Here is a 23,932-nt window from a genome sequence, read left to right as displayed (position 1 = left end):
CTACTGGTATCTTTTGTATGTTACTTATGTGTCTGGCAGACTGCATATAATACAATTTTCTGTTTGACAAATAACTGTTCACACTTTCACATGTATAACCAAATCCGCAATGGACAAATCCACACTGAAGGAGGGTTTTCTGCGTTTAATATTGCACTGTAACTACAAATTAGATCCAAGTAAAGTAGTGAGAATTATCTGTACCATTTCATGTATAAATTAACTTCAAGATTTTGCTGTTTCATTACCAATGCATCCAGTTACAGTCCAGTTGAAACACTTGACCTTTGCTGCTTTGGAAATGGTGAAAAAGTTAATTTCTGCAATAGGGTCACCTGCAAAGGAAACTTCATTACCCCCAAGTTAGGGTGATAATGATGGTGATGGCCAGCAAATGGAACCTACAGCTTACTATGGTCTCCAAAGCTTCACAGGTGCTCAAGTATTTTTATAAATTTCACAGAATTCTACCACTATTGGAGATGATGGAAAAGAGACATGAAGAAAAATACACCCTAGTTCTCGTTAGTCTCAAACCCAAGGAATTTTGCACAAAAATCTAGTGTCTTATTCCTTAACCACTAAGTCTCATGCTATACTAAACTGTAACACCTACTGCAACAGACAAGAAACAAAATGTCCCTCTAGCAGACACCTTACAACTAAAAAACAAGACATGATGCTCATATTTCAAGCCACAAAGGTGTCAGAATTTTCTGTATAAATATGAACCATGATTTTCTGTCCAGTTGTATATTAAATTTGTCAAGGCATTACAAAATCATACTACCAGGCAAAAAAAAAGGGGGGGGGGGAAAGTTGTCCCTGTAATAGGCCGTGGAGGGCCATAGGGTTGTGAGATGTAGAGGCTCCAACATTTTCTAGACAATCAGCTCACAGATGGCAATGAGGTTGTCAGTCTTACCAGCTGGTTGCCTTTACACTCCAGGAAGATTCTTGGAACTCATTTGTAACAGGCTGAGTCAACTGCAGGGCGACTGTGCGGCCACAAGGAATAGGTCAGCTGAAAAATCCAATGACCTCATTGGGAATTGAACCCATGACCCTCTGGCTTGTAGTACAATGCCTCAACCAACTATGCTGTGTGCCCTCAAACATTTTATTATTATTATCATTATTATTAGAGGGGGTGGGTTTCCCCATGCCTTTATTGGTCCATCGTGCGTCCTCCTTTAATTTCTACTGTCGCCATACCATACCGGTACTGGTGCGTGCTATCAGCCCCGTTCAGCCAACGAGGTCGGCCCTCGGTACCTGATATTTCCCCCATCTACCAGAGGCATTGGGAACTACTTGGGTGGGAAATGTGTTGCCTAATTTTGCTCAGAGGTCTCCTATAGACATAAGGATCTTTTACATGCTGTAAATCTATGACACGGGACCCACGGCTTAAAGCCCCTCCCGGAGGACTTGTTCCCTGAATTTTTCCGCCCTTAAAAACTCCACGACCTCCGCCAGGTTTGAACCTGCGTACCTTGAGTCATGAGGTGGGAACGTTACCCCTAGACTACGGAGGCCGCTGCCCCCAAACATACTATCACTTAGATAAAATATGCTCGGAATGTGAAGAGTATACTACAACAAAGTGTTTCACTGATGCTATGGGCAGATACGCAATTTTATGTAACATGCCTAGAAACAATCACAATGTTACATGTTGCACTTCCCACAGAAAAATCTTGCTCAGAATGAAGACTGCTGTCTTCTGAAATGTGACACTGCACAGTCCGGCAATCATTACTGTTGTTTTGCAGGAACTTGCTGCCTCATTTTCAGGGAAGGTGATACAGTATGTACACCTGATTTTAATCGCTTCCATAACAGAGATCAATAGGAGTATATGACATCATAATTAATTGTGTTACACTTGAAACTAAATTCCTTCTCCTCCAAATTTGATTTATTCCTTTTTACTGCAACAGGAAGGAGGGAACTGGTGAGATACGTGGTTATGGGTTTCTACACCATAAGTATTATGCTTAATTCTCCTATATGAATCACATAAAAATATTAATAACATTTTCATACACATATTTTCACATCCAGAAAACATAATAGTCTGTCCAAACATTGTATAGTCTTTTCTTTAAAAATGAGATCTATACAAAGAATTATGTTAAAAGTGTGAACTTCATAATCTGATCCAAGAATTTCTGACAATGAAAACTAACAGTACATTACTTTCTTACAAGATATAGCCTAGTTCTGCAAACTGTTGAAAGGAAAATAGTGGCATCAAGAACTTCGAAAACAGTGTCACTACACAACCTTGTAGCGTGCCTTATTCATGATATGGTGAGCTGAGCTCTGTAATTTCAGCAGCTCCTCCTTTATCAGCCGTGTTATTTCTATCTTTGCTTTAGACACAGCCAGCTCATTGGTACTTTCAATAGCAAGGTACAACTTCCGTTCCCCTTCTGGTGCTGGTTTTCCTGGTGTGAAATATGTACCACGAACAGTGATTCCAGCCTCAGAGTACTCACTGATTTGAGCCAAAGCCTCCTGCAAAGGGAATATACAAAGTTGTGAAACTTAAATCTGTTTGAAGAGTACATTCTTCTAGGATGTGATTATGTGTAGTCTGGTAGAAGTACACAAACATTTTAGAAACACCTATTACCTCCATCATCAGGATTGATGAATAAGCCAAATAAGCAATCAGCAAGAGGCATGCAGGGCTCTTGCTTACTTGGCTTTCTCTTCAACCTTGAAGATGGAGGCAGTATGTTTCCCTTAAACACTAGTGAACTTCCTCCAAACTACAAGGTATCACAACCCAAACTCAACAAAAATTATCCTTCTATCAACTGTGTACTCCTGAATGTGTGCTTGAGCTATTTCTCAGGGTAAAGATGGCTGGGATATGACTGTGGCCACTCATTATAATCTGATGTCAATGTCAGAAATGGTACCTCATATTTTGACAATAACTTGTCTACCCCGGAAATGGAACTCAATAATTTTACCATGTTTTTCTACAGTACACATCCAAGTAAGTCTTAATTTTTTAAATGCTAATAGGTTATCAATAAAATCACAAAATAAATAAATGCTGATTCTGATACTAATTTATTTATACTATTTATGAATTGGCCATCAGTGTATAAAGGGAAATGGATTTGATCAGGGGTAATAACATCTCATGTTTCAGTCAAACTTCAAGCTCATCTGCGTTGAAAACATTTGGGTGTTCCACTTTCCTAACCTCAAAGTATACTTGAAATATATATTTTCATAATCACCATGAATCTCCTTCAACTTAATTGATGGTGAGTGTATTTCTGGGGACATACCCTACCAAACACATTTTAAGCATGCATAAAGGGAACCTTTCATTTTTCCCATATAGCTACACATCTCTTATGTCTATTAGTTACACTAGCATCACTATTTAAGGTCATCAGAAGGAATTAGCTCATGTAAATTTTACAAGATAACTGATCTTGGCAAAATGGAAATTATAATATGGTTCTAACCTTGGATGTGACTCTCCATCGAGCCTGCTGAGGGAAGTCATTGATCTCCAGCTCCTCCTCGTATTTCCGGAATGTCTCCACCTGTTCCTCTTCTGCTTTATCATCCTCCTCTTTGGGCTGATAATTGAGCTTGGTGTTCAACTTCGCAGCCAGCTGCTCTGCTACTGTCTTTGCCTGTAAACAAGTTGAGCATACTGAAAATGATGTCCAACATCCCCAGATGTATGATATGAGTTCAAGCATGAGAAATTATTTCTCAAATCATATAAACTGACACAGTACAGTAACCACCTATAGTTTTCCAGTCTGGTTTCCTTCTGAGCTCTGACCAAATCCGTTATATAAAAAAGTTAAGGACAGTTCACCTGTATCACAGCATTACATTATGGATCCCATCCAAGAGTACAAATTCTGATCTGTATTATGACTCACATTCTCTGTATCTTAAGATACCTTGGAAGGCAAACAAAAACCACATCACAAGCGAACTTTTTATTGCCATCAGCAAAAAATTAGCGATCATATGCCTTGAAGACGTACAGTACTGCTGGTTTAAATGTATACATGTAGGCAACTGACCACCTGGATGTTAATCATAAAAAAGGCACACACTTACCGTAATGAGAGGCTGTGATCCACCACCTTTGAGGATGGCTTCTGCAGCCTGTTGGGTTGCTCCCTTAGCCTCTGCTCCAAGGTTCTTCGCCATATTGATACGTGAGGCAAGACGACGAGCCAGCTCCAACTTGTCTGTAGCTGATGGAATCAGCTGGCTTGGCACCACTACAGTAGCAGTGCCAAGATTGAAATTAAGATTTCAGATTAAGTTTGTTCTACTACTCTGACATAGGACTATTTGCAAGCTCCTGACCTCTGCTAAGATCAAAGGGAACCATCACAGAAAGCTGCAAACCTACGTTCAATTCTTGTCATGACTGACAAACCCTTTGCCCACAGCAATACTATCATAGGACATATTTCTGAATACTTCACTTTTGGAAGTGTTTCCAAATGCTAAAATACAAATAAATGCTCATGTTCTCTCTCTCTCTCTATATATATACATATACTCTTACACTGTTCTATTCAGTACTATCATCGATAATTACAAATACCTGGGGCACCTGGGTTCATTCCTATTGGTGCTTTTATTTCCTTAACAATTCTCTTTGGTGCTAACATGTTCTCAATTTGCTGGTCAATGTCATGTTCCAAATCCTCATCGTCAGAGTCCTGCAAACCTGAAAATTAAATATGCAACAAATAAAAAAACAAATTTATATATAAAATTCCCCAACAAATATATAATAAGTAACAGATAAATCTTTACCAAGAGCAGCCTTCTGAAACTTCTTTTTCTCGCTCACCATCATGGCTTCTGCTTCATCAAACTTAAAGCCCTTGCCACTGAAACCTCCACCTGTGTGGACTTTCTTGCCCTCCTATTAAGAAATAAAAAATATTGTTACTTTTTTAATGACCAAAGTTGTGAATAAAATTCTGGTTGTTTTTATTTAACTAGTGATTCTGCGAGCTTCTGTTCCCAATCTAATCTATGAAGAAACGTATTCAGTGTGAAGAGCCAGGAAAAATACGACAGGAAGGAAAGTACAAATGACAGTCTCCTACAGTTTACATTTTCAGAGTATTATTTCCATGTAATATCTGGTCACTACAATTTAAATCAGTAATGGCACACAAAGGTAACAAATACATATACCTACAAACCTAAGAAATATGAGTTCAAAATTATAATGAATGTAGAAATAAATTTACAAGCAATACAAGATTTGTCTGTGATAAAAAGGAATATGAAAGCAGAGATGGATTAACTCTATATATTCTCACACAACACAGCACACAAAGAATGTTATGGTCCAGCAGGTAGTATTTATTTCGTATCTGAGAGGTCCTTGGTTCAAATTTCAGCCTACAGACAAACCGTACTGACTGATGTCTTTTGTGACTTTCTCTATTCCTTAAGTCAAATGCCAATACCTCAAATTAGGCCAAATTCCTTCAATATCCTTTCAAAAACATTTTTCTCTGATGATCCCATCTTATGACACTGCTGACAGCAGCCATGTGGTTAAATAAACAATGCAAAAGCAATACACCACAGGAAATAACATATGTTAAGGACAGCTATTTCAAGATAACTCAATACTCACAGCAGCTTGTTTGGCCTTATAGCGATCCCAGAGCATTCTTAGAGGGTCTGGTACTGGTACTAGAGATAACTCAAGTGCTCGTATGATGTCCCCTGCATACCTCTCTTGCTCAGGTGTGATGAATGTGTATGCAAATCCCTTGTTGCCAGCCCTGCAATAATCAAACGATCAAATCTCTTCTGTCTTACCAAGAGTAGAAGGTACAAATGCCAATAATTCTTGATCTTTGAGATCACACTCATGCAGCAAAAGCATCCAAGTGCCCTCTGGATAGGAGGATGTGTAGAACCCAAAGCTATTCTGAATAATAAAGAGTTAGTTGTGAGTAAGCAGTCACAGTCGGTGGCTGACCGTGAGCACAGAAGCAGAAGAATCTCCAAATTAACAATGATTAGTGCAGATGTAACACACTGAAAAGGCTCTCAGCATATGATACAGTGATTTTCTGAGTGTGTAAAATAGTCACTGTTATAGTTATTTGCAGTTATATTAAGTCATAAGTGTTCAATAAATTCAGTAATCAACCCAAACCCCAAGTCTAATCACTAACTTGTGACAATAAAGAAAAATTACTTTACTGAACTATCAAAGATCATACTGTCAATAGTGCAAGAGAGCATGTTAACTGTTTCCTTAACATTAATTATTTTTCATACCTGCCAGTTCTTCCACATCTATGAACATAATCCTCATAATGGTTAGGGCAGTCATAATTGACAACAAGGATGAGATGTTTGACATCAAGACCCCGCGCAGCAACTGAAGTTGCCACAAGCAGTCGCACCTTGCCTGACTTGAAATCAACTATAGTACTGTCTCGGTCAAACTGGTCAATGCCCCCATGAAGTGACATGCATTGATATGACGCTTTCATAAGGTCCTTAAGTAGGATGTCGGCATTCTCCTGCTTGTCCACAAACACAATGATGCTGCCCAGGCCTTGGTAGTGCCCCAGAAGCTCAAGCAGCTTGAGGAACTTCTGCTCCTCTTCCAAAATAACCACATGTTGTTCCACTTCTTTACACACCACACTGCGACCCCCAACCTGATGACAACAAAACATGGTACTTCATTCCTCTGCTTACTCAAAACCAAGTAAATGATTTAAGAGCTTAGATTTTATTATTACATCTTTGGAACACAACATAGGACTCCCTATCCCATGAATCAAACATGAAAAATGAGTTGGCTTTGGCTGTATTTCCTCTAGCAGCTACTGTCAGATGGTTGGTTTGTGGACCATTTTATAATGTTGTCATTATCTGCACTATACAGCATCAAGCCACTGCCATGTGTAACTAGCATACAAAAGTCTCTGGATGACATAACCTCGTAAGTGAGCAATTCCTATTAGATATCATTTCACCAATACTGCAAAACATACAACATCTAGTAAGTCACCACATTATAGCTTTTTTTTTTCTATTGCTAGTGGGGTGGGACTAAGTCCCTTGCAATGCGGCCACTTCTGGCCTATTGTACCAGCCCCAGATGATAGGTGAGGGTGATTGTGGAGCAATTGGTGGAATGAAGATTGCTAGGGGAAACAGAAGTACTTGAAGAAAACCTGCCCCACCGCCACTTTGTCCACCACAAATCCCACTTGACCAGACCCAGGATCAAACCCAGGCCGCCACAGTGGGAAGCCAGCGACTAACCGCTTGAGCTATGGTGCGGCCTACATTATAGCTTAGTATGTTATGTCTGAATAAAGCAGAAAGATTGAAAAAGGAAACTAGGGTTGAAAGGTGTACTATAATAGAACATACATATTGTTCAAATGTGTTCTCTGTGATAAGAAGATGCTATCATACTATCATACAAATAACACAACTGACAAAAATGTTATACATGTTGGTCTGAGTGCAGACATAGTCCTGATTCACATTTCCTGGCTTGTTCTGAATGTTCTCCTTTGGACTTCGGAATTGTGATCGATTTAATGTGTTCAAAACACATGCTTCTTCATGCAAAATGTTACATCTCTAAATTTATTCTTCACATATGTAATCCCATATGACTCTTTTGACATACAAAACTTTTCCACTTATAGAAATGTTTACTTTTATATGAAAGGCTTCCAGGTCTCCAACCTCCCATAAACTTTTCATTGAAATCAAACTTATTTCTATTAAATCAGGCAACACATAAAATCCAAATAAAGGATCATGTTAATAATACACCACTGTGATAAAATTTTGGATGATAATCTTTCTTCTTGTTGCTCTGTTCTGGTTTCTTCCAGACATTCAGACACCTTTAGCATAAAGATGATGTGAAAAGAATCCACTCTGATTATGCACACCTCATTTTCCACTCTGCAGATAAATACAGGATGAATTCGCAGCTGACATGAAAAATGAAAGCAGCAGTTTAAACAAATGGTGCCAGAAGGGTGTGAAACATGAACTATACCATTAGGAAACTGCATGATTAAAAGTAGAATGGTAACCCATTAGATGATTAACAATTCAACGTAAAATTAAAATTCCATTTTTCAACCATAAAATTGGGGTGCAATCTATATATGGTGGCAACCTGCACATACACAAATATAGTGGTCAATACCCTGTTCCCTAAATTGTTTTCTATTGTAACTTTCAAAATGGAATGCTTTCTCTCTCACCACATAATTTTCTGCCTTAACATTACTGCAACACATTAATATCAGATTAATAAATATGTAAACATGTGATTTCCTTCTGAATTGATATAAACAAAAATATAAACTGTGGGTCCAGACTTCTAATTTCTAGACACACCAGAACTCTGCTGGGAACATATGTTCCTATCACTGTAACTTTGGATCGTTATTTACAGTTCTTAATTACACAACCCTGTCGACCCCCATGTTTCTGTTACAAACTTGCACTGCGAAACTATCACAGACTTACCACATTACTTCTGAATGAGTATATACCTGGATTTCTATTGGTTTTGTGAGAATACGCCGTGCAAGGGCTTCCATCTGCCGAGGAAATGTAGCACTGAACATTACAGTTTGTCGGTCTGGTCTGATGTTTTCAATAATTCTCATCACCTGTGAAAAGTGAGACAAAGCGTTCATACCAAATGTGAGACATCTGGGGCATGTAAGTGGGGTCTAAATTTCTAGATCTACCAATCTGAGACACAGTTGTGCTCATACACCATAAAATTACTGGTCCTTGAATGTGTTCCTGACGCCATAAAAAGTAAAGCTTAACATCCATACCAGGGAACAAACTCCGACCATCATTCCATTAAACATAACATACATAATTTGACGGAACATGTGATTACCCAGAAGGCATTCTAACTAGGTAAGGATAATGTCAATACAAGCTACAAATGCAGAATCTCTATTCCTGGGAGGCGGATGTGATTTATTCCTATATCACAACAGTACAACTTCCATTTGACACTTATTTATTTAAGGTTCCCTCATTTACAATTTCTCTTATGTACTTCCATTTCCATCACCTAAATGGTAAGTTGAATCTTCATCTAAGTGTTTGACTTTACTATCCCCGATATAAAATTTAACCTTTTTCAAACTTCCTATTCTTTTTGGATCAGTGCATTGCATGGTCAAGACAGGTATGCACTGCATTTTAAATAATAATACCATTACTACTGAGTTTAAATATGACCACCAGAGATGCAGAAGCAAGATCATAAAACCCTGTTATTCCCTGATGTGAAACAGTTAACCCTCAAATTACAACATAGCACCATGCCTGTAGTGGCAGAAGATTTAGGAGCCCTATTCTCAGACAACAGAGGATAAATGGAGATTTCACTCTATTACGAATTCTAATTAAAATAATACAGTACTTCTCAGTGTATAGGGTAGACAGTATGATATGTAAACACACAAAAAAAAACGAACAAGATGATTCTCTTTACTATATGTTCCTGCTCTGCAATTCATGTATAAATTGAATAGATTTATATAGTTTTCACTCTACAACATGTTTCGGCCATTTAGGTCATCATTAGGTAAGCTATATTACATAAACACTCTACTTTCTTGTTATTATTCCCCTCTGAAAATCATAAATACTGGCCAATATAGAGGAATAATAGCAGGAAAGTAGAGTGTTTATGTAATATAACTTACCTGATGATGGCCTGACTGGCCAAAACATGTTGTAGAGTGAAAACTGTATAAATCTATTCAATTTATAGCTGAACTGTGTCAAAGGATCATATAATAAATAGTTCACACACAATAAGATTCTAAGATGTAATACCACTAAGATTATTCTCATTACATGAACTTCNCGTTCCTCCGAAACGTCGGTTAACACCACATATACACGGTGCCAAATCCCAGAAGACTGCTTTCTTCATTCAATATAAATTGAAGCCCTTCCATTCTCCTGCTGATAGAATATATGTCATCTATAGAATGTTTGTGTTAGTGCCAGATTCTTATTTCAGTAAAATTCCTACTTGCTTATACCAACGTGCATTAACATCAAGCCACAGTACATCAGCAACTTGCCTGGGGCTCAAAACCCATATCAAACATTCGATCGGCTTCATCCAATACCACGTATGTTACACGCTTCAGATTTGTCACTCTTCCTACAAAGAAATAAAAATTAATATAAAATACTGGAAGATAGATGCAACATATGTATATATGTATATGTATATCATATATTCTGCAGGGCATTTTTAGTTATGAATCAATCTGCAGAAGGCAGAATTAAACACAATTTATTGTTTTTGTCTGGAGATACAGAGTAGTTCTATCTAGTGGGCAAAAATGAATAGGTGTTACCTGAAGGAGACAGAATCCTGCCTCTGAAATGTAAACAGGATGGTGTTTAGATAAAAACAGGACAATGGATAATGTCCAGAAACATAATATCTATACTAATGTACCATCATCACAAACTTTTAGAGAGCTTACCATTTACTGTTTACTTATATCAATCCTCATTTTCTGTTCCACATAATATTTAGTACTGAGAATTATTAACAAAGTTAAAAAATAAACATACAATTTGATGAAGAGTTCTATATTCTGGGATATAATGTAACCTGCTGAAGGTGAACTGATGTTTCAGAGTAACATCCTGGCTACAACTTCAGGGTTAAGAGGATGAGCTCTGCTTGCTACCTGCTTCATGCTGATTTGTTGTCTGGCTTATTCTTAAACTCTGAAGATGGAGGAGACACATTACTCCAAAATACTGGTTGATTTTCATCAGACTACATGGTGTTATATCCCAGAAAACACAACTCTTCATAACCACCACTGTGACAATCTCAAATCCTACAAACAGTTTACTGTGTGAACCTTAAGGTTATCAAGGCAGTGAATATTAAAATTAGTCTTCTTGAATGTGATGCCATTCATTTTGAAATATAGGGTCCCCTGAAAAGTCAGTAATTATATAACAAATTATACAGCATCACAACCCACAAGACTGTTAACCGTAAAATCACTTACTGATTTCAGTACCAACTATGTGAATCAGAAGCAGTCAAAATCAGAATTATCACAAGTTATCAGCTGCTCCAGGACAATTGTACAAAGGGGTTAATACATGAAGGGCAAACCAGTGACTATCAAAGGCTACAAATTCTAAAACCACACATCATATAAACCTTTTCATATATAGTTCATGGGCATACCACTACAGTATATAAAATTATTTGGAAGTAGCAGTAATTTACTATAAAACGGTGTTTATTATTTGGATTCTTTTCCATCATTAAATCCTTTAAGCAAAATTATTGTCATTGTGGTGCCTGTATGTAGCAGTCATCTTAAGCAAGCTTAGCAATCCAACATTCTGCAACCAAACCATTCTTGTGTTTATAAATGACAAAACCTAATATTCCTCTCACTTTCTTGCGGAGAATAAGTGCAGTTACTGAATTAAATGAGAGTGGAGTGAAGAAACATTCCAAACAATCACAACTGGGACCTTTTGCCTGTGGGTGTAATCCTCACACAAAATCCCAGTCTTTCAAGATATGTGGCTTTATTATGGGCCAGCAATCAAGAACCCATATTTAAAAAGACACTATAAGCAATGCATGTTATTGATCAACAATGCGATGGAAGAAATAAATTTAAACTAAGGCTTATGGAAAGAGGATGAGAAAAAGTTAAAAAAAAAGAGTAAAGGTATCCCTGTAACAGGCAGTGGAGGCCCATAGGGTTGTCAGATGTTGCGGTTCCCACATTTTCTAGACAATCAGCTCGTAGATGGCGGTAAGGTTGTCAGCCCTACACGCCAGCCGCCCTTAACCCCGAAGAACAGCCCAAGAATATTCCTGGTACTCATTTCTGTTAGAGGCTGAGTCAACCTCAGGGCCACAGTGCAGCTGGAAGGATTAGGTCAACTGAAAAAATCCAATGACCTCATTGGGACTTGAACCCATGACCTTCCGGCTTGTAGCATAGTGCCTCAACTAACTCTGCTACCGCAAGGATGAGAAACCTACAAAAATAAGAATAAAATTCCTTGTTTCAACATATTACTTTCAATAATGCAGCATGTTTAAAATAATAGTACAGTAGGGACAAAACTCACCGCTGTTAGCAGCCAGAAGGTCAATCATTCGACCAGGAGTGCATACAATGATCTCTGCTCCCCGTTTCAGCTCCGCAATCTGTTCAGATATTCCAGTACCTCCATACACGCACACAGCCCTTAGGTTTAATGATTTGGTAAACTTCTTACATTCCTTCCCAATCTGCATACATAGCTCACGGGTTGGAGTCATGATAACAGCTAAAATATTGGAACACATTAAAATTACATTTTTGTCCTTAAAAACTGAAATGCAATAAATAGTGTTCATAAAATTACAACCATAAATTTGAACATTTATGAACCATTCCCTTTTAGAATGAATAATCCAGAGTGACAGTGCTTATATAAAATTCCTCTTTATCACATTTAAAACAATAAAACATAAAAATGCACAGGAAAATCTATTTAAATGAACTGGTCTACATTCAAGTGGCACTGCAAAGATTAAACCTGTTGTGAGACAAAGTCTATGAGCCCTGCATCACCATAAACAGTACTTTACCTATTGGTCCCTCCATTTCTTCCAGTGGTGGCTGGTCCATAATGTGCCGTAACATTGGTAAAAGGAAAGCCAGTGTTTTCCCACTTCCTGTTTTAGCAATACCAATCAAGTCTCGTCCTGAAAAAGATAACAATGTTACGCTCATTAAACATTCAAAGTAGCACAAAAAGCTGCAACAACTCACTTCTTTTGTTGTACAGAAAGATTTGGAAGTGGAAACATTATAACAAAACTGTCATTACTAAGCATACAATGGTATAAAAAGTAAGTAAAAGTAAAGGTATCCCTGTAACAGGACGTGAAGGGCCATAGGGTTGTGAGAAGTTGAGGGTCCCACATTTTCTACACAATCAGCTCATAGATGGCAAAGAGAGAGTTAATGTGGGCTGTTGGGGCCTAGTATTCCCCACACTGTCTCTAATAAGATAAGGAATAGGAAGTGTTGTTCAGAAAGTAATGAGCATTTTATTTCAAGCTAACAGAAGTCCAAGTCTAACATAGTTCCAATTATGCTCGTGCTTACCTGACATGATGGCAGGTATGGCCTGCACCTGGATTGGTGTTGGTTTTTCATAGCTCTGTTTCTTCAGCACATCCAGTTCCTTCTTACTGACACCACACTGAGCCCAAGTTTTGATCGGTTTCGGGCAACCCTTCCCTTTTACCCTGATACCTTCCAGTTCCTTAGAAGTAAACAATAATTACAGAAAATGATCAGATTAATAAAACTGTAAAGCAAAATGAAGTTGTTTCTGTGTAAGCACAACACAATTCAAATACATGGAAGGCTTCCAGATGTCTGTACTAGATGGAAGTGAGTGGTCAGCTTCACACTTGGCTGTTTTGCCCCTGGTACGAATTGGATAGGAGGGTGGGTGAGCCCCAGGACTAACTTATGTGTGTTAAAAGTAAAGTAAAGTAAAGTAAAGCTATCCTTGTAACAGGCCATGGAGGCCCATAGGGTTGTTAAATGTTGAGGTTCCCACATTATCTAGACCATCGGCTCAAAGATGGTGGTAAGGTTGTCAGCCTTCCACGCCGGCCGCACTTTACTCCCCAGGAAAATTATTTATTAATTCCTGGTACTCATTTCTGTTAGGGGCTGAGTCGACCCCTGGGTCACAGTGCAGCTGGAAGAATTAGGTCAATTGAAAAAATCAAGTGACCTAATCGGGACTTGAACCCGAGACCTTCCAGCTTGTAGCATAGTGCCTCAACCAACTACACTAGTGTTGGTGAGGATAAATACCTTTGCTGCTGCCAGGAATCAAAACCTGGTCATGAAGCCTACAGCCAGTTATATTGCTGACAAAGGTATACTGTGGCCCATGATAAAACTGTGCACAATAAAATAGTACCAGCATGAACTCAAAAAGAAAAATTCATGTGTACTTCAAACTGAAAATACAGTGGCACTTATAAATGGAGGAAGTGGTTTGACTATGTAATTTTATATACAAACCTTTCTGAAGGTTCCCAATACATCATCAAAATCCTTAACTGAGATTGTCAATAACATCACATCACAGATGACAGGACATTACCTCCAGCTAAGTCATTCCACATTATGATTAACATAAGAACTGCCTCTTTTTCCATTTGGAATTGTAAAATCTGTATTTCATACAAATCATTCAAATATTCTTGTTTCCTTAATATTGCAAAATCATGTTATGAATTTTTGTTTATAAACAAAGCAAGAAGAAGTGGAGTGAATTTATTTGGGTCAGAATAGTGACAAGCAGCACACTCCTGTGAACTGCATGACAAATGCAGATTGCTGTCATCCAGGACATAATATTATGTAACCTCCTCCTCTACAAAGGTTAGCAATCTACAGAATACAGGGACTGGTATGGTAACATCTATGAGAACTAGAAGTATCAGTTTGTAGTGAACCTCCAGTTTCCATAAAATGTAGGTTTCTCAACTAGCTGAACATCTATTATCCTCCCAAGTAGGACCCTGCTCCATGGGGCTAGTTACTTGGCCCTTATATTCAAATGTTCCAGTATGTACCAACATATCAAACACAACAGTTTATAATGGCATCAAACTGAACTATGGGCTTCTATGCTATAATTATTTGACTCAGCCTTTGAACCTATCTCCAAACATTCTTATGGCTGTATCCAGTTACAATCTACTTGTTCTTCCCCAATGAGCAAGTTGGCTCAAGCAGTAATGTTTCTGACTTTTATTTGGGAGGTGTCCTAGTCTGTATCTCAGCCACGACACCAACTATCATGCCTGAGGTTATTCATAGTTTTCCTTAGTCTCTCCAGGCAACTGCTAGGATAGTACCTTAATTAGCCCACAGCTGTTTCTTTCCACATCCTCTCCAGTTCATCATAATCTGACTGAATATACCAGTTTGATAATGGTAATATGAGATGTACCTCCTTGTATGCCTCCACTTCTTCAGCTGTCATTCGTGCTATCTCTGGTACTTCTACATAGAAGTTCTTGCGGAAGGGTGTATACTGCATGTTGGAATGGTCCACCTTTGCCAGTTCCTTCTTCTGCTTGTTGGCAATCCCAGCTGCTGTTGCATTAAGATCTTCCTCCTCCTCTTCTGATGAGTACTGACAATAAAATTGGTACATTACTGTTACCAAACCAACAGATGTTGCTGTGTTGATAGGAGAAATAGTAAACTACATCACTTAAAACATTAACTTAACAAACACTTATTGATCCTTTAGTGCCCCTCCATCACATTCCATGATGTTATTTGAGACTGCAGATGTTGATTTCTTTGTATTTAGATCAGACGGGAAAATTCTGAAATTTGTTAGTTTTTCTATGTGGTTCCTTGGTCACAAGTTCCATTAAAAATTACACATACCAACTTCAATTTTAGCTGTATCATAAAACGCAATTAAGCATTAAATTGCATTCTAATGGTTACATTTCCAGAGATCATGAAGTTGTACATACCTCCAAGCCATCTTGGTTTTGTTCAATTAGTTCCCCTTTCTTTTTGTCAACTTTCTTTTTGGCAACGCCTGTCACTATAACAACGCCCGAACTGTTGCTATTGACAGCAGTTCCTGGTTTGCCATCGGTCTTCTTGCCATCGATTTTATTTACTTTCCTCACCTCTTCTTGAACACCCTGTAACACATAAAATGAAGGCAACAAAACTACAAATACATGGATTTTTAAGTACAGTGACAAATTTGATGTTACAAGGCTTCATTAAAATAAAAGTATAATAGTGTGACATATTCGCGCTATGCAGGACACCCCCCCCTTCCCGCCCGCAGTGACGTAACAGGCCAGTCAACACTCCTCCTCCTACCTCAACTCCTACCCGTAACAGTGTTATAATTAATTGTAGCCAAGACTTGTAGGTTGTTAAATAAACCAATTAACAATCGGAACGGCGTCTTCAGTGGCTAAACACGTTACAATATATTAATTTAATAATGTTAAGGTACAATGCAGAGAGAAATAACAGTGGAGAAAGCTATTGTTCTATTGTTACTTGCTATTAGAAGCTCAAAACCAACACTTGCATTCTGTACATATTAACAATAGCTGCACAGAAATGACAGGTGAATGTCCTTGGGAATACACTAGAATGGGTAAAATCTAAAACCAAAGACCTAAAGGTAGAAAACACTAAAAAAAACTGAATTAGGGATACAAGGCAGTTACTCACTAGCTTGTCACTGTGGAGGCTCAAGTCCAATCCCAGGGTAGTCCAGATGACACTTGTGACTGATAAAAGTGGCTCTGTGACAGGTACTACAATGTTTGCCTGCCAATTTTTATTAAACCAGTGCTCCATTCTCTCATCTGTTACCCTAGGTTGTCATAATGGGCCCATTTGCAGTATAAGTATCAAGAGACTCAGTTTCACCCCACCACAATAATAATAAAGGTGAAATGTTATGGAAACGATAACAACAGGATTCCCCTGATGACATACAAATGAAGATAGCAAATAATGACAGTTTGGGGGACCACAGACTGGATGGAGACACAAAGTGAGACAATATACTACAAAACTTATTAGGGAAAGAGTGGGAATAGGTAAAGGAGAACTTAGTAGGATGCAGAAGAATTGATGAGGATGTCACAAAGGAACACACTCTGGTGGAAACAATGAAGATTACTGTATTCTGGGAAGTGATGCAGTGTAATCTGGCAGATATTAACATGCTGCCAACCTGCTCTCTCCATCTTATATGAAGAAGAGACTTTTTCTCCATGGATGGAGAACAGTAGGTTCCTCTGAAACATTGGCAAATATCTACCACAATGCATGACATCATATCCCAGATGACAGGAACAATGGACAAGACAAAAATATGGCCCCTACTGGGACTTGAACTCCGAACCCTTGGTTGTCCATCCGTATACCAACTGCACTATCCTGGCTTATTATATACTAATGTAACATACTGAAATATTGCTCACCTGCATAAAAGCATCTAGGGGGTCAACTTCCTCCTCTATAATTTCATCCTTGTTCTCTTTATTGTCCTGCTTATCCTCTTCCTCATCACTGTCATCTTCCAGTGTCCACTTCTTCATTGGCAGTTGTAAGTTAGCTGTAACATTCATACAGGTGAGTGTTAGTTATTTTAATCTGTTTCTACACTCACCATGTGACCACATCTATCACTTGCATATCTTTTTTTTCATTACATTACATTACATTACCTATCACTGCCCATTTGGGGAAATTCTACAAACCTAATAGGCTTCCCTTGATTTCTTTCTTTGTAACTTCAAGTTCTTTCTTCTTCCTCTCAGCCCTCCATCTTTCAATTCTCTCTCGTCTCTTCTGCATCTCTTGCTCAAGCCTCTTCTGCTCTTCTTCCTAAAATTAGTTACCATTATGAATAACATGTTATATTACAATACAGGAAAATCTACTGAAATTCAAACCTGCCAATTTTCATGTTAGTTCTATAATGAGGCAACACATTTCTAATTTTTTGTTACTAAATAACATATAAGATCATACTATCCAATTCAAAATGCCACTTTAAACACAGGCATACAGGAAATTGTTAAATTTCTATCAGATTGATGAAAAAGAAATTTTCAAACAGAAGTCACAGAACTCAATAACTGCATTTCCTTCATGCGTAAATTTCTGAGTCTCAAGAAAGTAAAATTTACTCTTTTGTCACATGCTGACGGTATCGAAATATTCAACTATTGCCTGGTGCATTATACAGCCAGTGGATGGCATCTGATGATCTAATTCTTTTTCACACCCTTAGAAAATACTCGTAAATTTTCAAATGCAAACATACTATAAAATGTTAGTACTGTATTGTTTCACAGTGCTTCAAAAACACAATATATATCTTCTGTTGGTGTTGTGAAATTCATTTCTTTCTTAATTATACTTATTATTCCTTTTCAGTGCATTCTAATAACTACCCTACCTTTTATGGACCTAAGCCAGTTAAGTGAGTTTACTGTGTCATTTCATTTTAGGTGTGAGTTTCTCACATTGCAGTGTATTCAAACAATGAAAACAAAAGGCTTACTTTATCAAGGTTTGTGGGATCAAATGCTTCATCTTCAGCTTTATCATCCCCTTTAGAATCCTTTTTATCTCTCTCTTTTGAATCCGATCCTGAAACTTCTCGCAGTGATTTGCTTTTTGATTTTGATGAAGCAGATCTCCTCTCCTTGTTGTCATTCCTGGAGCAGACAAATATGTAGGCACAAATTAAATGCCTCTAATTTCACATATCTTTCTGTAACTTGCACACAATGAGAAATAAAAAGTAGATTATGAAGAAAGCCATCTTGTGGGATATGGCACCGTGTATATCTTGGGTCACCTCCATCTTCAGGGTAGAAAAATCCGCATGCAAGGAACCACAATGAGCAGGTGGCTAGCAAACTGAGCCACCAGTCATAAACTAGCTATATAAGAACAAAGACTGCCTCTGTGGTCTAGTGGTCAAAGTTCCTGGCTACAGATCCAGAGGTCCTGGGTTCGATTTCTGGCACTACCAAATTTCTGAGAAGTAGTGGGTATGGAATGGGGTCCACTCAGCCTTGTGAAGTTAAGTGAAAAGCTATTTCAAGGAAATAGTGGCTCCAGTTGCTCTGCTGCACTGACCACATAACACCCTCTATCTACTAAAGTTGGAACTAACTTTGCCAACAAGTGGCAGTCGCTTGGTTGGCACAGTTCGCTTGTGGACTGAAACCATGGAGTTTGTTATATATAAGAACAGACGGAGGGAGGGAGGGAGGGAGAAAGGGAAATTGCACCACATGGGAAATCAATAGAGGAGAGGGGTAGGGTCAGTAGAGATCAGGAAGGCCAGGCAAGCTGGTAGCAGAGGGCAAGAGTAGACAGAGAAAAGTTGTGGGGGGTGGGTAAAGCCAGGGCTACCAAGTGAGCATTGACCCAGTAGCCTCAGGGCCACAGCTGTTGAGAGTGTATTGACCTGAGCAGCCCTGTAGATCTGCCGTCATGTTCGTGAGGTTTCTTGAGGGAGCAGATGAGAGGCTCCTTGCTCTCACTCCTGAAGTAGACAAAAATGTTGGTATAAATTAAATTCCAGCAATTTCATACATCTCTCCATCTCCTCTGTTAGCCGCACCATAGCTCAAGCAGTTAGTCGCTGGTTTCCCATCGCGGCAGCCCATGTTCGATCCTGGGTCTGGTCAAGTGGGATTTGTGGTGGACAAAGTGGCACACTGGGGCACGTTTTCTCCAAGTACTTCGGTTTCCCCTGCCAATCTGCAGTCCATCAATTACTCCACAATCACCATCACCTATCATCTGGGGCTGGTACAATAGGCCAGAAGTGGCCGCAGTACAAGGGACTTAGTCCCACCCCGCTAGCAATAAAAGAAATAAAAAATCTCCTCTGTTCTTATATAGCTGGGTGTTTTCAACTGGTGGCTCAGTCTGCTAGCCACTTGCTCACACTGGTTCCTCGCTCATGGATTTTTCTATCCTGAAGATGGAGGCAACATCTTCCTCCAAAAGTCAGTTCACACAAGATCTACATGGCGTCACATCCCAGAAGACAGCATTCTTCATAGTCACCGCTGTGAAAACCTCAAATCCTACATCAAAAGCAGACTACATTACCTATTACTGCGAATTTTGAAAAATCCTACAAAACTAATAAGCTTAATTTTCTTTCTTTATATCTCTGAAGTTACTGTACATATTACCAAGAAGGGTCATATTAAAGACAAGCATAGTTTTATGGGTTGTAATGCTGTGTTGACAATCACTGCTCTGAGAACCTCATATCCAGCATAACACTACAGAAACTGAGTAAGTTTCCCAGTGTGAAATAACATATATATATATATATATATATATACACACACACACACACACACACTATTTTCAGAACACATTTTTCTGAGAGAAACAATACTTAATGCATTGTTTTAACATTCCAGCTTCTGTCACGAAGTTTTGGGAAAATTGTAAATAAAAGGAATCTGTTTTCAAAAGTGGGTACGATAAGTTCATGTTCTCTAAAGGTGTCAGACGTGATGGCAAGAGCAGATTGCAAGGCTATGACAGATTTTGCCTTGATGTTTCAGTACTGACAGGATTACAATGTTACTAAATGCACTCCAGTAATGGAAGAACTATTCCTATTTTTTTTCCAGATTTAATGGTAAAAACTAAGGTGTTTGGCAACAGGGTGCTGAGGAGAGTACGTGGACCAAAGAGGGATGAAGTGATATGAGGTCAAAGAAAACTGCATAATGAGGAACTTTATTATTTGTACTCTTTGCCAAGTATAATGAGAATGATCAAGTCAAGGAGGATGAGATGGGCAGGGCATGTAGCACACATAGGAGCTAAAAGGAATGCATACACAATTTTGGTGAGAAAGTCAGAAGGAAGACTGGGATGTAAGCAGGAGGATAATATTAAAATGGATCTGCAGAGAAATAGGGTTGGGTGGTATGGAGTAGATTCATCTGCCTTGGGATAGAAATCAGTGGAGGGCTATTATGAACACTGTAATGAACCTTCAGTTTCCATACATCGTTGGGAAATTCTTGAGTAGCTGTGCAACTGGAGGCATCCCAAGAAGGGGAGTTAGTCAATAGAAAGGCATGGTGCAAGTAAATTCCAGGTATGTGACACAATACAAAGAATGCCCTATATCTGAAATACTACTGTGATACTGACCACTTCCTATCCCTGCTGTGAGAACGACGATGACGATCTCTATCTGATAAGTCTCGCTCTCGGTCCCGTGATCTACTGCGCCTGTAGCGAGGTTTCACTCTAAAAAAATGACAAAGCATTACAAATAAGCATATAATTAGCAATAACTCAGGCAAGAAAACTAATACTGTCACTAGTTAGAAACACTACAGGACTGCAGTGCACTGAAAATTTGTTCCCTTTGTTGTTATGCAAGAGACCATTGTACAATCTCATATTAACTGAAAAATTATTTGATAATGCTGTTAAAAGTGCCCAGATTATATAGTGTCAAATAGCATATAACACTGACTGTAATTGATACACTAGAAAAAATGAAGGTAGAACTCTAGTTTATGGAGATGCAGGATCCACTATGCCAAATATTCTTTCTTTCCTGTCCCACAGGCTCTTCCTTCCAACAAGCGACTGCCTCACAATACTGTCCAGTGTTTCCAGCCTCAAATAAACACAGTTCCTTCAGACATTGTTTTCTCATACTTCACAGTCATGCACACTGCCCTCCTTACATCAGCAACTGACCTACATATCGCTGGGCATGTTGATAAAATTTATTTTGCTTTAAGTAAGGTTACAATAGTTTATGCTACCTTTGGTTACAGGTAATTTACTGTACTTGGGGTGGTGCATGTTGCTTGCGAGAGAATGTAGTGAGAAGACGCCACACAATATTTCTAAGGAGCCTTCAGTTTTTGCCACTGTTTACCCACTGCACACAGTTGCATACATTGTTCCCATAACATGACCGATTACCCTACATATTAGCGGTCACATCACCAATAAATCTTATCCTACATTATGCAACATTTCTGTGGATTAGGATAAATTTGGTTACCATATATAAAGGCAATGGAGCATATGGACTGGTGTGCAATGATTCCTGGAATGTAAGTGCAATAAAATAGAACTGTAAGTCATTACCAAGAAATTAGTGTCCTGGAGCAGTGCTACCAATGCAAAGTATATACCACAGACATGAAACTAGTAGCATGTACAACATTTCATTGTTGTACAGTGGGAAGATAAAAGAAGAATACAGAAGCTTTTGCTTCTTACTAATTGCAAGCAACCTAAAATACACACTGTAATGTACAATTGTACACTAATTTTTAGTGTCTTCATCAAAATCTCATCATATCCAGAAGAATTTTTTGAATGCAAAGAAGAGATAACTTTTTCAATTTCTTTAGTTGTTATTTTATTGAATATTATATTGGGAAAGGGGCCCTTAGCTGTCAAGTTCAGATAATGTTTATAATTATTGGTATTATCAGTATTTAAAGTAATTTGAGTAGATTTTTTTTAGTAATATTATCAGCAATATTTAAAAAATGATTATTAAAAGTACTTGGATTTATTTTCTCAGTTTTACAGTTTTGGGCCTTCAGACGGTTTTTACCTAACTACACTTTAATAATATTCCAAGTAGTTTTAGTAGTATTATTGGAGTTGGTAATTTTATCATTATAGCTGACTCTTTTTGCCTCATTAATCACCTTAGTCAGGATCTTACTATATGATTTATAATATAGCTTTAGATTGTTGTTATCAAGTATCTTTGTCAAAAGGTACAGTTCTTTCTTCCTTTTGCAAGAAGTTTTAATTCTGATGGTTAACCGTTGTGTAGGAGGAGAATGCTCATATATTTTCTTTTTCGGAAAGCAAGCATAAAATATTTGCAGATATGTATTTGTGAAGGTATTAAACATGTTGTCTATATTGTTATCCTCTGTATTAATTACACATTTTTTTGCAATGATCAGTATTACAAAATTGAACATACAAATTATGTTTATGTATGGTAAAGTAGCTGTGAAGGTGTGACTACTGAGATGTATATATTTTATCCTTTATTATAAAACATAAAATCTCAAATATATATAATGAAGTACCAGTACCAGTTAAAATCTTATATTCACCAAACATATTTCTATAGGATACTCTATTATTAACAACTTTAATCACTCTTAGACATTTTTTCTGTATTTTAAATACAGTTTCGGAGTCCTTAAGCCCCCATCCCCAAAAATAATACCATATTTCAACACAGATTCTAACTTAGTAAATAAATTCTAAATATTCAAATGGTTACCTTTCACGACTACGTGACCTTCTACTCCTCTTTCTTTCTGGGCTAGCAGATTTGCTGCGAGACCGTTTACGATGATGACTGTAAAAATAATACATATATCTGTTATACGTGTCATCACTTATTACCTTGCTGATAGCATTGTCACAACTTTCTAACCTTAAAGCACATCTTTCTCAGCCATACTATATCGAAAAGGACATAGTTAAAATATGAAATTCAACCATATACCTACCCACTACTTCGCACCATGTTCGGCACGATAAAGTGATGTGGAGAAGGGCCCTTCTATTCTTCCCTTCAATTACAAACACAGGTCAAATACAATACATATAAAGCAACCATTAACTTTCAATATCCGCCATTTTAAATGCGAACAAAAGTCCCATTAGATACGACAGTCCCAAAGGTTATTCGTTCGTATTTGTATGTATTTAGATAAATATACTGTAACGTGTCTGAAAGAAGAGGCACTTCTATGGAAACGCTAGAACAGACCGTTGCATAAGAAACATCGAATCTCCACGGTTACCACAGATACGCGAAGCGTTTCCACAGAGACAACGCGATAACAATGGGTTATTGCGTAGGAAACGCGGAGCCAACAATGCAACGTTTCCACTGCTATAACAAAGGGTTCGTTACCTAGCAGCGGCCAAGGATAAATAGCCCAGCTTCGACACGAAGCCACCAGTCCTCGAATAGCTAGCTAAGAAGACAGAGTCTCGGAATAGTCTTCGGAGGAGAAAGACGTCATCAAGCCTCCGGAGAAGTTAGCCTCGGATCAGCCCCCAGAAGAGATAGTCCAGCATCGCCGAATACTGTGAGCAGTGATTGTAACACTGCAGGTGTGATGTTGTAAAATGTGTGTAAGCGAGCGATAAGAATAAACTCGCTATATATCAGACGACGGCGTCAACTTATTTGTAGCGTG

The 23,932-nt window shown here is 38.2% G+C and overlaps 1 protein-coding gene across 1 annotated transcript; it reads right to left on the bottom strand.

The window, feature by feature from the left end:
* Positions 1 to 1,895: 1,895 nt before the first annotated feature.
* Positions 1,896 to 23,609, bottom strand: LOC111862252 (probable ATP-dependent RNA helicase DDX46). The gene is made up of 20 exons (XM_023847474.2): positions 23,234 to 23,609; positions 23,002 to 23,079; positions 20,871 to 20,969; positions 18,229 to 18,385; positions 17,420 to 17,546; positions 17,141 to 17,274; positions 15,653 to 15,829; positions 15,112 to 15,297; positions 13,236 to 13,395; positions 12,713 to 12,829; positions 12,208 to 12,408; positions 10,158 to 10,240; positions 8,589 to 8,708; positions 6,325 to 6,713; positions 5,669 to 5,819; positions 4,828 to 4,939; positions 4,613 to 4,738; positions 4,114 to 4,280; positions 3,498 to 3,671; positions 1,896 to 2,523 (listed from the first exon to the last, which is right to left on the bottom strand). The coding sequence occupies exons 1-20, from the start codon at positions 23,248 to 23,250 to the stop codon at positions 2,281 to 2,283; spliced, it is 3,018 nt and encodes a 1,005-aa protein (XP_023703242.1). The 5' UTR covers positions 23,251 to 23,609; the 3' UTR covers positions 1,896 to 2,280.
* Between the last annotated feature and the right edge of the window lie 323 nt (positions 23,610 to 23,932).

This window comes from Cryptotermes secundus, unplaced genomic scaffold, assembly GCF_002891405.2.
Source record: "Cryptotermes secundus unplaced genomic scaffold, Csec_1.0 scaffold559, whole genome shotgun sequence".
Lineage (NCBI taxonomy): Eukaryota > Metazoa > Arthropoda > Insecta > Blattodea > Kalotermitidae > Cryptotermes > Cryptotermes secundus.
Note: the sequence above shows the minus strand (reverse complement) of the source record. Positions and strands in the feature narration are given on the sequence as shown.

Bases quoted from the DNA above. Each gene is read 5' to 3' on its own strand.
- LOC111862252 (XM_023847474.2), bottom strand. The intron at 13,396-15,111 runs GTACATCTCATA...TTTACTTCTAAG, and splicing joins AAGTGGAGGCATACAAGGAG to GAACTGGAAGGTATCAGGGT. The intron at 12,830-13,235 runs GTAAGCACGAGC...TATCTTTTTCAG, and splicing joins CATACCTGCCATCATGTCAG to GACGAGACTTGATTGGTATT.